The sequence below is a fragment of the Aotus nancymaae genome, unplaced genomic scaffold (genome assembly GCF_030222135.1).
Source record: "Aotus nancymaae isolate 86718 unplaced genomic scaffold, 86718_ANA_hifiasm-v0.15.2.pri h1tg000041l, whole genome shotgun sequence".
In the NCBI taxonomy this organism is placed as follows: Eukaryota; Metazoa; Chordata; class Mammalia; order Primates; family Aotidae; genus Aotus; species Aotus nancymaae.
In genome coordinates, this window is record NW_026988455.1 from 29,701,645 (window position 1) to 29,716,084 (window position 14,440).

General features: G+C 40.9%; 1 protein-coding gene across 4 annotated transcripts in view; it reads left to right on the plus strand.

Moving 5' to 3' along the window:
* Nucleotides 1-801: 801 nt before the first annotated feature.
* Nucleotides 802-14,440, plus strand: part of GKAP1 (G kinase anchoring protein 1) — an 81,266-nt gene continuing 67,627 nt past the window's right edge. For 3 of the 4 annotated variants that reach the window (XM_012472147.2, XM_064361618.1, XM_064361619.1), the window contains exons 1-3: nt 992-1,054; nt 1,473-1,603; nt 12,479-12,737. In XM_012472147.2, the coding sequence (XP_012327570.1) occupies nt 12,522-12,737 (216 nt within the window). In that variant the 5' untranslated portion in view covers nt 992-1,054; nt 1,473-1,603; nt 12,479-12,521. Of the gene's footprint in view, nt 1,055-1,472; nt 1,604-12,478; nt 12,738-14,440 lie in introns of all 4 variants that reach the window. The other variant, XM_012472148.2, reaches the window with a different exon arrangement.

The window sequence follows — 14,440 nt, forward strand, 5'->3', positions numbered from 1 at the left end:
TTACCTGTGGGGCGTCTAACATTAGTTGAATCAGGGGGATTTATAGAGATAATGGGATGCGCTGGTAAGCTCACAGAATTGGAAGCCAGTACAGCTGGGTGCTGGCTCTGCCGTTTATTAGCTGCGAGGCTTTGGGTAAGTCACTTAACTTTGCCTGTAAAATTAGACCACTACTACCCGATGGAGCACCAAGGGAGATAACGTTAAAGCGCCCTGCAACTCTACAGGGAACTGAGCGACGTTCGTTATTTTCCTTACAGAGATCTGATGCAGTCTTGCTATTGGAATCTTGACTTACAGGACCATCCCTACTACATTGCCTGGAGGTCAAGCCCCAAGTTGCAGAGAACCCGAGCTACCAGGTCCCAACGCCCTTTTCCACCATAGGCCCTCTAACTGCTCTCCGCGACGCATGTGATTCTGTCTTGCTGCGGGGGAGTGGCCTGGAGTCCCATTCCCTCTGGAGGCCTCCCTCCTTCCACCCGCTCCAGGAGAGACCTTCTCTCCTCCCTGCGACCCCGAAGACCGTGGCGTCGCCGCCTACGTGAGGCGTTTGGACCCTGCCCGGCCCCCGTAGCTCCCCTTCTCCAGCAGGTGGTTCTGGTCCTTTCCCCCAACTCGGGCGCTCACGTCACTGGTGAACCTCTAACCAGCGCCAGCGCCGCCACCAACCGCGAAAATAAACAAACCCCCGCGCGCGGCGGACGCGCCAGGCCCCGCCCCCGCCCCGCGGCTCTCACACCGCCCCCTCCGCCCGGGCTTCCCTCCCCCCTCTGCCCGCCCGCTCGCCAGCTCGCAGCCGCGCTCTCCCCGCCCCTCACAGCAGCCTGCAGCCGCGCTCACCGCCGCGGTCCGCCCCGGCGCCCCAGGACCCGTTAGTGCCTGGCCCGCCGGGCGACCGCGACCCTTGCCTGGCGCGAGCCTGTTCGCACCTCTGCCGACACTTGACCCAGCCCAGTCCCAACACCCAGTACGGCCGCCCAGGGAGCCGCGAGAGAGGCGGCTGCGGGGGGAGGAGGGAGAGGAGAGCCGAGCCAGCGGCCCGGGAGGCCCGGTGAGTACGCGGAGGCGGGCCCGCCTTGCGGGGGTCCGCTCTAGCGCCCCGGAGGTGTTGGCGGCGGCTCGACCGCGCTCCCCTCGGCGCCCCGGGCTCGGATGGTGGGGACTCGGCCTGAGGCGACGGGCCCCACTGGCCGGAGCCGCTGGGCAGAGGGCACGGGAGGGCCGCTCCGCGGAAAGGGCTGCGGCCCGACGCTAGGCGCAAGGCTCCGGGCGGCGAAGAGGGACCCGCACCCTACCCCCAGGCCCGGCGCTCCGGCGGCGGCTGAGCCTCCCGAGACCCCGCGGGGGCTGCTCGAGTGACAGGTGCCACCGTCCCCTCCCCGCTGCTGGCGCCCGCGCTCCCTCTCGGAGAGCCAGGCGCTTGGAAATTTCTGGAGCAACGACCTGATTCGTTGTTTTCTCCCTTTTAGGTTTTGAAGCCGCTTCTCTGCGGGAGTTAGGTCTCGCCCAGCGCAATTTCTTTCTCTATGTACTTTGCGAATAAGTTTCAGAGCATCGCTTAACAGCCTATGGGTGAATTTGGCTTTCATTCATGAATGAGGTATAGTGAATTACTTTTTTAATATAGTGATCCTCCTCCTCCCCCACCAGCTATTAAAAAGTAAATGAACAGTATCTTTTTTATTCTGTTATTGTTTGGAACAGCCTTCGCGATTTTTGTCAGATCTCTAGCGTTAAGGTGCTTCATAAATATTGAACAGTAATAGCAAAAATAGTTTATTAAATTTCTGATTGCCTTTTCTCTTCATCCTCTTCTTCAGTCTCCACCTTCGCCAGATTTTTTAGAATAGATGCTAATGGTTTCATTAGGACGACTAATGAAATATCATCTGTCTTACACGAAACAGCTAGAGACACTTTTCCTCACCATTTAGCATTGTCTCTTTGTGTAGTAAATGTGCTTGGGATTGTAACTGGAATTATTTAATAAATATGACTTGTAGCTATAAGAATATTTGAGAATGTAAGCTTTTTGGCAAATTATTAAAATCTTCATAGAAATCTAGATTTATTTTCTCAACAGGTTTATAACACTATAGTGGCTTCAGCTCTGGAGTAAGAGCAAAACCCAGAAGCTGACCAAAAGAACATTGCGGGGAAATTAAAATACAAATACTTTACTCATGGGAGAATCCCTCAGGTCTTCACTCAGTACCTGCTTGTGTATTTTTTGCTTAACTTTCTCGGCTTACAGAAAGTGGGAGCTGCAGATTGGAGAGGGGTGGCAGTACTTAACTATAAGGAAAAAATGTAGTTTGGGGCATACCCATTGGGTTTACATCGTTTGCAGTAAGTGTGTTTTGAGCAGAATTTTAGTATGCACCTCACACTTGCTGATTGTGAACCCTAATTTTTTTTTTTTTTTTTTTTTTTAAACAGAGTTTTGTTCTTGTTGCCCAGGCTGGAGTGCAATGGCGCGATCTCAGCTCACAGCAACCTCTCCTTTCCAGGTTCAGGCAATTCTCCTGCCTCAGCCTCCTGAGTAGCTGGGATTATAGGCACCTGCCAGACTTCCAGCTAATTCTTTTTGTTTGTTTGTTTGTTTTGTATTTTTGGTAGTGATGGGGTTTCACCGTGTTGGCCAGGCTGGTCTCAAACTCCTGACTCAGGCGATTAACCTGCCTCGGCCTCCCAAAGTGCTGGGATTACAGGTGTGAGCCACCACACCTGGCCTGTGAATCCTAATTTTTAAAAAGCCAAAGTGAAGGATACTGTTTGGTTATTTGAAGAACAGAACACGAGATAACACAATTTTGATTTCACCAGATGTTAAATCTGTGATACTTGGTGCCATTTCATATTATGTTCAGTTAATTTAGATCTAAGTTATATTTCAATGAGGCCACACTAATTAGCATCCATATTAATATCTTTTTTGTTCAGTCTAATTGGTTGGTAGTGTTAATAGAAGATGACTATCATTCATCTTATAAAAAGTGTTATTTGGTTGTTCTTGATTTAAGAATTTTATATATATAATTGTGTGTGTATGTGTTCTGAAGTGTTCCAGTTGTCTTCTGGACTGAGATATGGCTGCTGCTGTCTGTCTGTCTTGACTCTAGTGAGGTCATAGTGTAGAGGGATAAGATCATAATGGCATTGTGCCTCCAGACCTCAGTAGAGGTCAACGCTACCAGCTGCTTAGGAATTCTTCTGCTTGGGTCGGGTATGGTGGTGCATGCCTATAATCCCAGCACTTTGGGAGGCTGAGGCTGGAGGATTGCTTGTGCTCAGGAGTTTGAGATCAGGCTGGGCAACATAGTGAGACCCCATGTATAAAGAAAGAGAAAAAAAAGAAATTCTTCTGCTTGTAGTTTAGGTTTCATTTTTAAAAGCAGTTTACTTAAGTAACTAATACACCCTAATTCTTTTTAATTCTTTTAAATGAACACTTTAAAACCAGATATGCTTTCTAGACAAAATTGGTTGTGATTAGTTGGTAGAATGGTACTTACCATAATGAAACAACTTTGAACTGCTAACAATTGCTGATGCACATCTGCATTATGGGAATTGAGGATTATCTGTAGAGCACTTCACATTTTTCTTTTTCTGTTTGTAGAGCACATCTTTCACTGCATAGATAGCTGTGTACTTGAGGAATATAAACATGAAGAAAACACTAAGTTCAGGAAATGTCTCTTTTATGTGCCAGTTCCTGTGGTATTTGTAAGGGATAGAAAGAAACTCTTATCTTTCAGGATCTTGAAATCACAATCATGGGGGCTAGGCACAACGATAAAGAGAATTTTTTTGAATACATTCAATAGTAGTACGTTTAAAGTATGGAAATATTAAAGAGGAGGGTATGTTTGACTTCAGGAACAGGTCAGAGAATGCTTCATAGATATTCTAGCACCTGAGCAGGATTTTGAGGAATAAGTGGAAGTTTTCAATGGAAGAGATGGATGGCATCGTAGACAAAAGACAACAGCATAAAGATAAGAACAAGTGAACTAATAGTGTGTTGAGGAAATTTCAAGTTGTTTTTTCTTGGTGTACATGCAAAATCTGAAGCAAGAGTGTTGCTATAGAAAGCCCAAACATGCTATTACAAATAATTGGCCTTTTGGGTATGAAGTTTATGTAAAATAGAGACTTTGTTATACTTTTGACATTACTGCCATCTTTTTTTTTTTTTTTTTTTGACAAAGGGTCTTAGGCTGCCGCCCAAGCTGTAATGAGATGGCACAATCACTGCTCACTGCAGCCTTGAACCCCCAGGCTCAGGTGATCCTCCCACCTCAGCCTCCCAAGTAGCTGGGACCATAGACATGCACCGCTATGCCTGCTAACTGTTGTACATTTGGTAGAGAAGGGGTTTCACCATGTTGCCCCTGGCTGATCTTGAACTCCTGGGCTCAAGTGATCTACCCACCTCAGCCTTCCAAAGTACCAGGATTACAGGCATGAAGCACCACACCTGGCCTGCTGCCATCTTAGGTATAAAGGAATTAATAGATTTTACTAGTGGTAGTCAATAAATTATGGAAAATAATAGAAGATACATTTATATATGGTGAGCTGCCCACATATTGAGAATGTGTTTCACATTTTGTTCTGAAACATTTCTGTTTTTAAAATTATCTTGTGAATTTATTTTGTCTTCCCCCAGCCAGACATTATCCTTGAAATTAGTTTTATCATTTATTTTTTGAGATAGGGTTTGTTATATTGTCTGGGCTGGCTGGTCCCAAACTCCTGGACGTAAGTGAACCTCCTGCCTCAGCCTCCCAAGTAGCTGGAATTACAGGTGTGCACCACTGAGCCCAGATATCCTTGAAATTATTTTTAAAAGGACACTCAAAGGGAAGAGGGGAAAAATATAAGTAATCATTAGATTTCTGAACCAAAAACCTGATTTGTATAGTATTTTAATAATACGTAAATGTTTAACATACAGTATTAGCCACCACATTCATAGACTAATGTACGTAACTTAATTGGCAGTCCAGTATGTTTTCATTTGCATTGTATACCTTAATTATATCATTATGTTATATAAATGTCTGAGCATAGAAACATCTAAATTTTAAAGACCAAGTGTATTTGAAAGAGAGAGAAAAAGTATAGAGAGGGAGAGAGAAGAGCTGTGTTTAAATCTATTATCCTAACATCTCTTAGATGTGACTGTATGTGGAGGTGCAGAAGTTGAGGACACAAGACTGAAAGAATACTAATCCTTGCCATGACCTGAAATATAATATCTTTTAAAAGCCTAATGTTTTCTTGGTCTCCCGATTTCTTTCTCATTAAGGTTTAAAAAAAATTACAAAGGAATTCCTGGATTGCATGACATGACTATCTTTTTGAAAATTCTGAAAAATTAGTTAACAAGGGTAATGTTCTCTTAAAAGTATGCAACATATTAGTCTTTGATAGTTGCTCTCTGTCATTTGACTTCTGCATCACTAATGTGGATGGCCAAAGGCTTCTCATTGTCAATTCTGACCTGTAGTTGCCGTTTCTAAATTTTGACACAGGGCAAAAAAAATCAATATTGTATTGATTACATTATGCTTAACTTTTTCAACTTGAGTATAGGTAACCATTTTCTCTTTTTGGGATTTTTTTTTTTTTTTAGAAGAAATATGATTGTTGTAGAGCCAGGCATGGTGGCTCATTCCTATAATCCCAGCACTTTGGGAGGCTGAGGTGGGGGGATTGCTTGAGTCTAGGAGTTCAAGACCAGCCTGTGCCACATGGCAAAACCCTGTCTCTGCAAAAAATTAGCCAGGCATGGTGGCACATGCCTGTAGTTCCAGCTACTGGGGAGGCTGAGGTGGGAGAATCACCTGAGACCAGGAAGTCAAGGCCGTGATCGCACCACTGCACTCCAGCCTGGGTGTGAGAGTAAGACCCTGTCTCAAAAAAAAAAAAAAAAAAAAAAAAATATATATATATATATATATGTATGTATGTGTATGTGTATATATATATGTAGTCACTGTAGAACATTTGGGGAAATAGTAAAAACTATAGAAAGAAAAATAAACGTAATGAGTAATCCCATGCATTTCTTCTTTTTGGTATGTGTATAAATAATACACATATTTACAAATTGGGGATTTTTTTCGTATTAAGTTTTATTCCCTTATTTCATTTAAAATTACATTTCCTTCTCTTCCACTTCCGAAATACTGGTCAGTGTACCTTTTTACATAGTATGTAGATTTCTGTCAGGGCTGTTGAGGTAGATGACATGTTGATTTGTTGGCTTTTTTTTTTAAGTGTAGCATAGCACAGATGATAGAGCCCTTCCAGTTGTCTCATCTCCTATCCCCTTAGCTGCAGATTAAGTAGTGCTATTTTTTGTCTTTAATATTTACTGTTATATAAAGTGTAATATAATGCAAGTGGCTGCCACTGTCTTATTCTTTTTTTGCACCTTACCCTGATCAAACAAGGAATCGTTATAGGTGAGCATTTCCCTTTCTATTTTATCCTTTCGTAAGTTAAAATATGTTGACACATAGGTTGCTGATGTGACATAGCATAGGTAGCTGCTTTACCAGAAATATAATTTTGTCTTTTGAGTGTTTATCATTGGTTCTTTTCTTGGTTAACAGTATTTGTTGTAATACTTTCTTTTTGCCTTGTCTTTCTTTTGTTATTTCTTTTCAAGAAACATTTATTGTCTATTGTATACCTACTATTTAAGATATAGTCTAAACTGACTCTTGGGTTTCTGGTAGAGAGGTATTTTCCTTCTGTAGTATATCATGTGTAATCTTTCGGTCTTTACTCTTTTCAGTGGCTGACCACTCACCTACTCAATGCCTAAAACTTTTTTCTTTTTTTAATTTTTTTTTTATTGTACTTTAAGTTCTAGGGTACATGTGCAGATCTGGCAGCATTGTTGCATAGGTACACATATGGCATGGTGGTTTGCTGTCTCCATTTTATTTATTTTTGTTTATTTTTTTTGAGATTGAGTCTCACTCTTATTGCTCAGGCTGGAATGGCAGGATCTCGGTTCACTGTAACCTCCACCTTCCAGGTTCAAGCAATTCTCCTGTCTCAGCCTCCCAAGTAGCTGGGATTACAGGCATGCACTACCACGCCAGGCTAATTTTACATTTTCAGTAGAGACAGGGTTTCACCATGTTGGTCAGGCTGGTCTCGAACTCCTGACCTCGTGATCTGCCTGCCTTTGCCTTCCAAAGTGCTGGGATTACAGACATGAGCCACGATGCCTGGCTTTTCTTTTATTTCAAAGATTAAAGCCTTAGCTTGTGTAGGGGCCAGATGTTGATTAAGTTCCAAAACACTTTGCAATGGAGTCAGGCATGCTTAGTCAATTTTTTAAATAGTTTGTACCAATTCTCCTATGCCTCATAGCACCTCATGGTATTTCAGTCTAATAATAAGAGTAAGAACACCTGTAAATGCTTATATAGTCATGTGGTCCATTAACTATGTTTTGTTTTCGTCAGTGATGGACATATAATGTGGTATTCTTATTGTACCTTTTCTTTAGATACACAAATACTTATCATTGTGGTACAGTTGCCTCCAATACAGTCACATGCTGTACAGATTTGTAGCCTAGGAGCAATAGGCCATCCCATGTAGCCCAGGTGGATAGTAGGCTGTACCAGTTAGGTTTGTGTAAGTATAATGTGTGATACTCACACAATGATGAAATCACCTAATGATGCGTTTCTCATAACATATCCCCATCATTAAGTGATGCACGACTATTGAGTTCTTCGGGCTGCTGTTCTAAATACTTTCCATATATTAACTTCTTCAGTCTTTACAACAACTCAGAGATCAAGTAGGCTGCTTAAGGACTTACAGTACATAGCAAATTGGGTTTGATGGGCATTCTGGCTCCAGGTCAGTGGTCTTGTGCTAGTGCTCCCTGCCATTTGCCTTTTGCATTACTGACATAAAGAGCCAGAAGTGTCTCATTGTCAGAACTGGAAAGAGATTTACAAGTATCTGTATTGAACTAGATGGAAAAAAATACGGAAAACATCTTTGTTATAATATATGATTAGGATAAGTAAAGCATAATATAAATTAATAGGAAATATAAAATGTTGAATTTCTGTAAAACTTCAAACGCTTTTCATGGTTTCTAATGAGAGAATTGTACTTGCTTCTGTGAACATAAACTTTTAAAATCAGTTTATCCATGAAATAAGAATATTCAGTTCCTGATCTAGACTTTTAAATAATGATTTCTTAGAATTGAGTGCCCATTAAAATTTCCTTTGTATGAGTAGGTAATAAAAACAAACACTTTTTTTTTTTTTTTTTTTTTTGAGACGGAGTTTCACTCTTGTTATCCAGGCTGGAGTGCAATGGCGCAATCTCGGCTCACCGCAACCTCCGCCTCCTGGGTTCAGGCAATTCTCCTGCCTCAGCCTCCTGAGTAGCTGGGATTACAGGCACGCACCACCATGCCCAGCTAATTTTTTGTATTAAAAACAAACACTTTTAATCTAAGCATTGAGTAATTTACGACAGTTGCAATTATTTTTAAATAATCTAACAGCTCTTTGCATCAAAAATGTAATAGAAAATTTCTTGTAATAAAATGAAAGGATTTGGGGCAGTTGCAGTGGCTCATGCCTGTAATCCCAGCACTTTGGGAGGCCAAGGAGGTAGGATCACTTGAACCCAGGAGTTCGAGACCAGCTTAGGCAACATAGGGAGGCCCCCACCTCTATAAAAAACAGAGAAAATTGGCTGGGCGCAGTGGCTCACGCCTGTAATCCCAGCACTTTGGGAAGCTGAGGCAGGAGGATCACAAAGTCAGGACTTCGAGACCAGCCTGACCAACGTGGTGAAACCCTGTCTCTACTAAAAATACAAAAATTAGCTGGGCGTGGTGGGGCATGCCTGTAATCCCAGTTACTCAGGAGGCTGAGGCAGGAGAATTGCTTGAACCCAGGAGGCGGAGGTTGCAGTGAGCCAAGATTGCGCCACTACACTCCAGCCTGGTATCAGAGTGAGACATCGTCTCAAAAAAAAGAAAAAATTAGCCAGCTGTGTTGGCACACACCTGTAGTCCCAGCTACTCAGGAGGCTGATGTGGGAGAATCAGTTGAGCCCAGGAAGTCGAGGCTGCAGTGAGCAATAATCATGCTACTGCACTCCAGCCTGGGTGACAGAGCGAGACCCTGTCTCAAAAAGAAATAGATGAATAAATGAGTGAATGACAGGATTTCAAATTCAATTGGACTTTCTAATTTCAAGTGTTTAAAAATAGTGACAAAGCTCTAGGTGACGGAAAACATACATTGTTTGAGCAGTCACCTTGCAGCTAGATCTGATGCTGCTGAAAATGCATGTCACTGACAAATGGGGAAAAGTATAATCAATGTAGAGATTTAAGGCTGTTGCTGGAAACGTTCCTCACTAGATTTTGGGCTCCCCCGTTCTTGACTTGCTGCTTGTTGTACTTGACTTGCTGCTTGTTGTGTGCCTTTGCTGTTGAGGCACCTTGAACATAATCTTCCAACAGTTTTGCAGGCCTATCTATAATAATGGGTAGCTGTGCATTTTGCAGTTGTCTAATGAGATAGATCACCAGGAATTGGAACTCTTCGCTTTTCATAGTTGACATTAACTGCAGAGCAGCAGGTGCAGGAGCTACCCATTGAGGAGCACCAGATGAGGATGGTTGTATCTGGAGGTGACTGGAACAGAGGCTCTTACTTTTTCAGGGTTTTCCATGCTGCCCCAAGGCCTAAGGAAAACTTTATCTAAGGATACCCTGGTAAGATCACTCTACCTTATGCTACAGAAAGAAAATTGCTATGAGTCTTGGAGAGATGTTTCAGAATAGACATTTATGAACACTTAATGCATGCAAACAATCCAGATAAGAAACTCATAGTTTTCCTATCAGTCCTAGAACGGAAATAAATTTTTTGTATATGATATAAGTCATGATAAGGCTTCAGTAACAATGTGAAAATCTCAACAGCTGAAAGCAGCAAAGTTGCTTTCTTGGTCAAGCTACATGTCCATCACAGGTTAGTAAGGGGACTTTGTTCATTGTGGTTGCAGACTTTATTAGATCTGGCTGATGGAGACTCCATCTCAGTATATGCTTCCACAATCACAGAAGCAGAGAAAAGAGGACATGTCGAACCACACACTGACTTGTAAAGCTGTTTTAAGTTTATATTTCACTGGCCAAAGTAAGTTACCTAATTATGCCTGCCTTCAACAGAGAAGTGATGTATAGTATAATTCCCCTTCAGGGAGGGACAGTGAATATTTGTGAACAGTAGTAGAGCTGGCACTTCCAGTTAATAGTCCCAACATTTAAAATTGAATATAATGATTGTTAAATAGCTCTGTAGGATTATTGTACCTCGAGAGCTCAAGAAACAAAAATTTTATATAGGATTATTATTATTTTTGAAAGAGAATCTGACTCTGTTGCCCAAGCTGGAGTCAGTGGTGTAATCTTGGCTCACTGCAGTTTCCACCTCCCAGGTTCAAGAGATTTTCATGCCTCAGCCTCTAGAGTAGCTGGGATTATAGGCGCACATCACCATGCCCAGCTAATTTTTTGTATTTTTGGTAGAGACAGGGTCTCACTATGTTGCCCAGGCTGGTGTCAAACTCCTAGCCTCCAGTGATCCACTCGCCTCAGCCTCCCAAAGTGCTGGGATTACAGGCCTGAGCCACTGCACCTGACCTATAGGATTATGTTGAGGTTGAAGCAGAATTCATCTTTTCCATAATATTTCTGAGTTTGGAATTTCTTTTCCATTTTGAAATATTTTCTTCTTTGTAATAACTTATAGAGCTTTCATTCTCATGCTTGCAGGAGAAATTGGAACCTAAAATATGTCACAATTTATCAATGTGGTATCATCTCTGTACATCTTGATTTGCATATTTCTAGGCACAGGAGTAATTTGTCTTAACATGGTATTATAATAAAAATGCTATGATATAATGACTACTAGATGGCATCTTTAGACATCAGTTCTTACTGTCATTTTTCTTCATTGTATACCAAAGGTATGAAAGATTTCCAAATATTTTTCCGGTTACTTAAGGTGGAAGATTTTATACATGCTTCTCATTTTTCTTCCCTCCTGAAAACATACAAATGATAGTGTGTGGTTAGTTTTCAGAATGGATCTTAATGATCCTTACTTCCTAGTATTCACCTTTACATAGCCCTTTCCCACAATGAATAGGGTGGACCTGTGTGATAATGTGATATAGTAAGAAATATATGTGTAACCAGTGGGATATTGTGAAATGACAGGAGTTCATTCAGATATGAGCACTGTGAATCAAGACATAGGATAAAACTATAAAGAAAAGCAAAGGAATAAGTTATACAAAAATCAGAATACTTGTTATCTCTGGCTGGTGCAGTGGGGGAATGCAACTAGGAGAGGCATAGGAGTCAGTTAACATTTTATTAACCATTGTCCTGGCTATTTGTAGTGTTCATCTTGATTTTTTCAAACTGAATATTCAGTTTTTGTGTGCCTGAAACATATCAAAATAAAAATAAATTTCTGAGTTGCCATTCTATTAAGACAATCTATGTCTTATTTAATTGGTAGAGTACTTAGTCTTCTGGTTGTTATAGGGCTCCTTAATTTGGACTTTCAGAGTAAGGTTCGGCAAATCTAGGTCCAGGTACAGACTCAGCCACTAACTTCCAGAAAGAACTAAGGGAAGTCACATAACCAACCTAAACTCCACTTACCTTAGCTGTATAACTAAAGGATTTGGATTAAGAACTACTAGGGGACTTTTAAGATCCTTTTAAGATCCCTTCTAAGTCTAAATGGTTGTGGAAAAGCTGACAGCACACAGAATGAAGCTACACTCGTCTATGCTTGCATGGAAACTAGTGAACTAAAACATAATGTGGAAGGCATTTTGAAAAGTTTCCTTTAGTTGAGAGAATTTAAGCTCTTTATTTTTTACTGTCCGTTCTGAATCACAGTCTCTAGAATCAAACTTATGGTAGTATTTTATATATGATAAGAATGATATCCCGTCTTTACTCCTTTTTTTCTTGTATTGGAATTGGGAGTTAACATATACTTGGAGTAAAGGTCTTTTTTGTGTATAATGAAAAATATTCTTTTCCACTGTAAACCATATTGATTTAGGATATTCTTTATAAATATGTATATTTACAGAATTATTGAGAGGAAAACCATGAATTTTTTTAAAGTATGTATGGAAAAATGAGTACATTTGAAATCTCATATCATTTTTCTATTGTAAAGTGTTACATTGTTTACTTAAATCTAAAAGTATGTTATTGCTAATAGTGCTGTGGGTATTAATCCAAATTTACTAAATCCAGTGTCAGAAGAAATTTATTTTATATTCATATGGTTGTTTTTAGAATCTAAAACAGATTTTACTGAGTGTTTACTCATCTGCCTACTCTTCTCTCTCCCTACAGAAATTATTCTTGACAGAAATATTTTAATAGAAAAATCTTTACTATGGCCTCAGCAGTACTTAGTTCTGTTCCCACCACCGCTTCTCGTTTTGCCCTGTTACAAGTGGATAGTGGCAGTGGTTCTGATTCTGAACCTGGAAAAGGTAAAGGTCGAAATACTGGAAAGTCTCAAACTTTGGGAAGCAAATCAACTACAAATGAGAAAAAAAGAGAGAAAAGAAGAAAAAAGAAGGAACAGCAACAGAGTGAAGCAAATGAGGTAACAATTATAATTTTTTGTGTGTCTGCTTTCCCAATAGATGATAATCATCCTTAGAACAGATACTATCTTGTTCACCTATGTATCCATAGTACCTGTTCCACGAGTACTCTGTAAATATTACTTCAGTGAATGGATATAAATTTGTGTATATTTCAAGTCAAATGTAATGAACTTTTTTTTTTTTTTTTGAGACAGGGTCTCACTCTGTCTCCTAGGCTGGAGTGCAGTGAGATGATCACAGTTCACTGTAGCCTCAACCTCCTGGGCTCAAGGTATCCTCCCACCTTACCCTCCCGAGTAGCTGGGACTACAGGCACATGCCCCCACGCCTAATTTTTGTATTTTTTGTAGAGATGGAGTTTTGCCATGTTGCTCAGGCTGGTTTCGAATTCCTGGGCTCAAGCAATCTGCTGGCCTGGGCCTATAATCTGCTGGGATTATAGGCATGAAGCCACCACACCCTGCCTGAACATTTTTAAAATATAATTTTTCTGACTGTGGAAGCTTGTGTGCTCGTTGCATAAAGTTTAAAATAGGGAAGTCTTAAAAGGAAACAAAGGTCATTTGTAGATATAACCAAAGATATAATCAATTAATATTTTGGTATGTGTTTTCTGTACACATATATAAATTTATCTGACTATATACATGTATGTGTATATCCATATTATACTTAAATGAAAATGGGATTATATAATAGACTGTTTTATAACTGGCTTTTAAAAAAATTAGCCATGAGCAGTTTTCCATACTAGTAAATACAGATTTATGTTATTTTAAATGAATCCACAGTTTACAATATTATATGGTTATTTCATACTTTATTTAATTGAACTCATGATAAGCATTTGGGTTGTTTCCTGTTTTTTACTGTTACAGGCAAAAATCGTATGACTAGTTGTTTTTTGTTTTTGTTGTTTTGAGATGGAGTCTCACTCTTGTTACCCAGATTGGAATCCAGTGGTGTGACCTCAGCTCACTACAGCCTCTGCCTCCCAGGCTCAAGTGATGCTCCCACATCAGCCTCCTGAGTAATGGGGAGCACAGGCATATGCCACTATGCCAGTCTAGTTTTTTGTATTTTTGGTAGGGATGATGTTTCATCATGTTGCTCAGTTGATCCACCCACCTTGGCCTCCCAAAGTGTTGGGATTACAGGTGTGAGCCACTGTGCTGGCGTCTTTTCTTTTTTTCTCCAAAGAGAAGGCAGAATCTCTCTCTGTTGCCCAGGCTGGAGTTCAATGGCATGATATAGCTCACTGTAGCCTCAAACTCCTGGGCTCAATCAGTCCTCTCGCCTCAGCCTCCCAAGTAGCTAGGACTACAGGCAAGCACCACCACGCCTAGCTAATTTCTTTTTTCTTTTTTTTTGTAGAGACAGGGTCACAGGATGTTGCCCAGGCTCTTCTCAAACTCCTAGGCTCAAGCAATCCACCCACCTCAGCTTCCCAAAGTGCTGAGATTACAGGTGTGAGACACCATGGCTGGTCCTCTGTAATTGACCTCGAATGGACATTTTTAAGCATTCGATGGTCATTTTTTCCTTCAGAGTAAAAACTGTATGGAAGGCCCTTTTTTTCTAGACATCTTTAGCATTAGTTATATGACCAACATTTGATATGCCCATTGTTTTTAAAAGAAATGCTGATATACAACTCTAGCATGTGTTTTGTTTTAATAGAAGGAGCAGTCGGGTATAT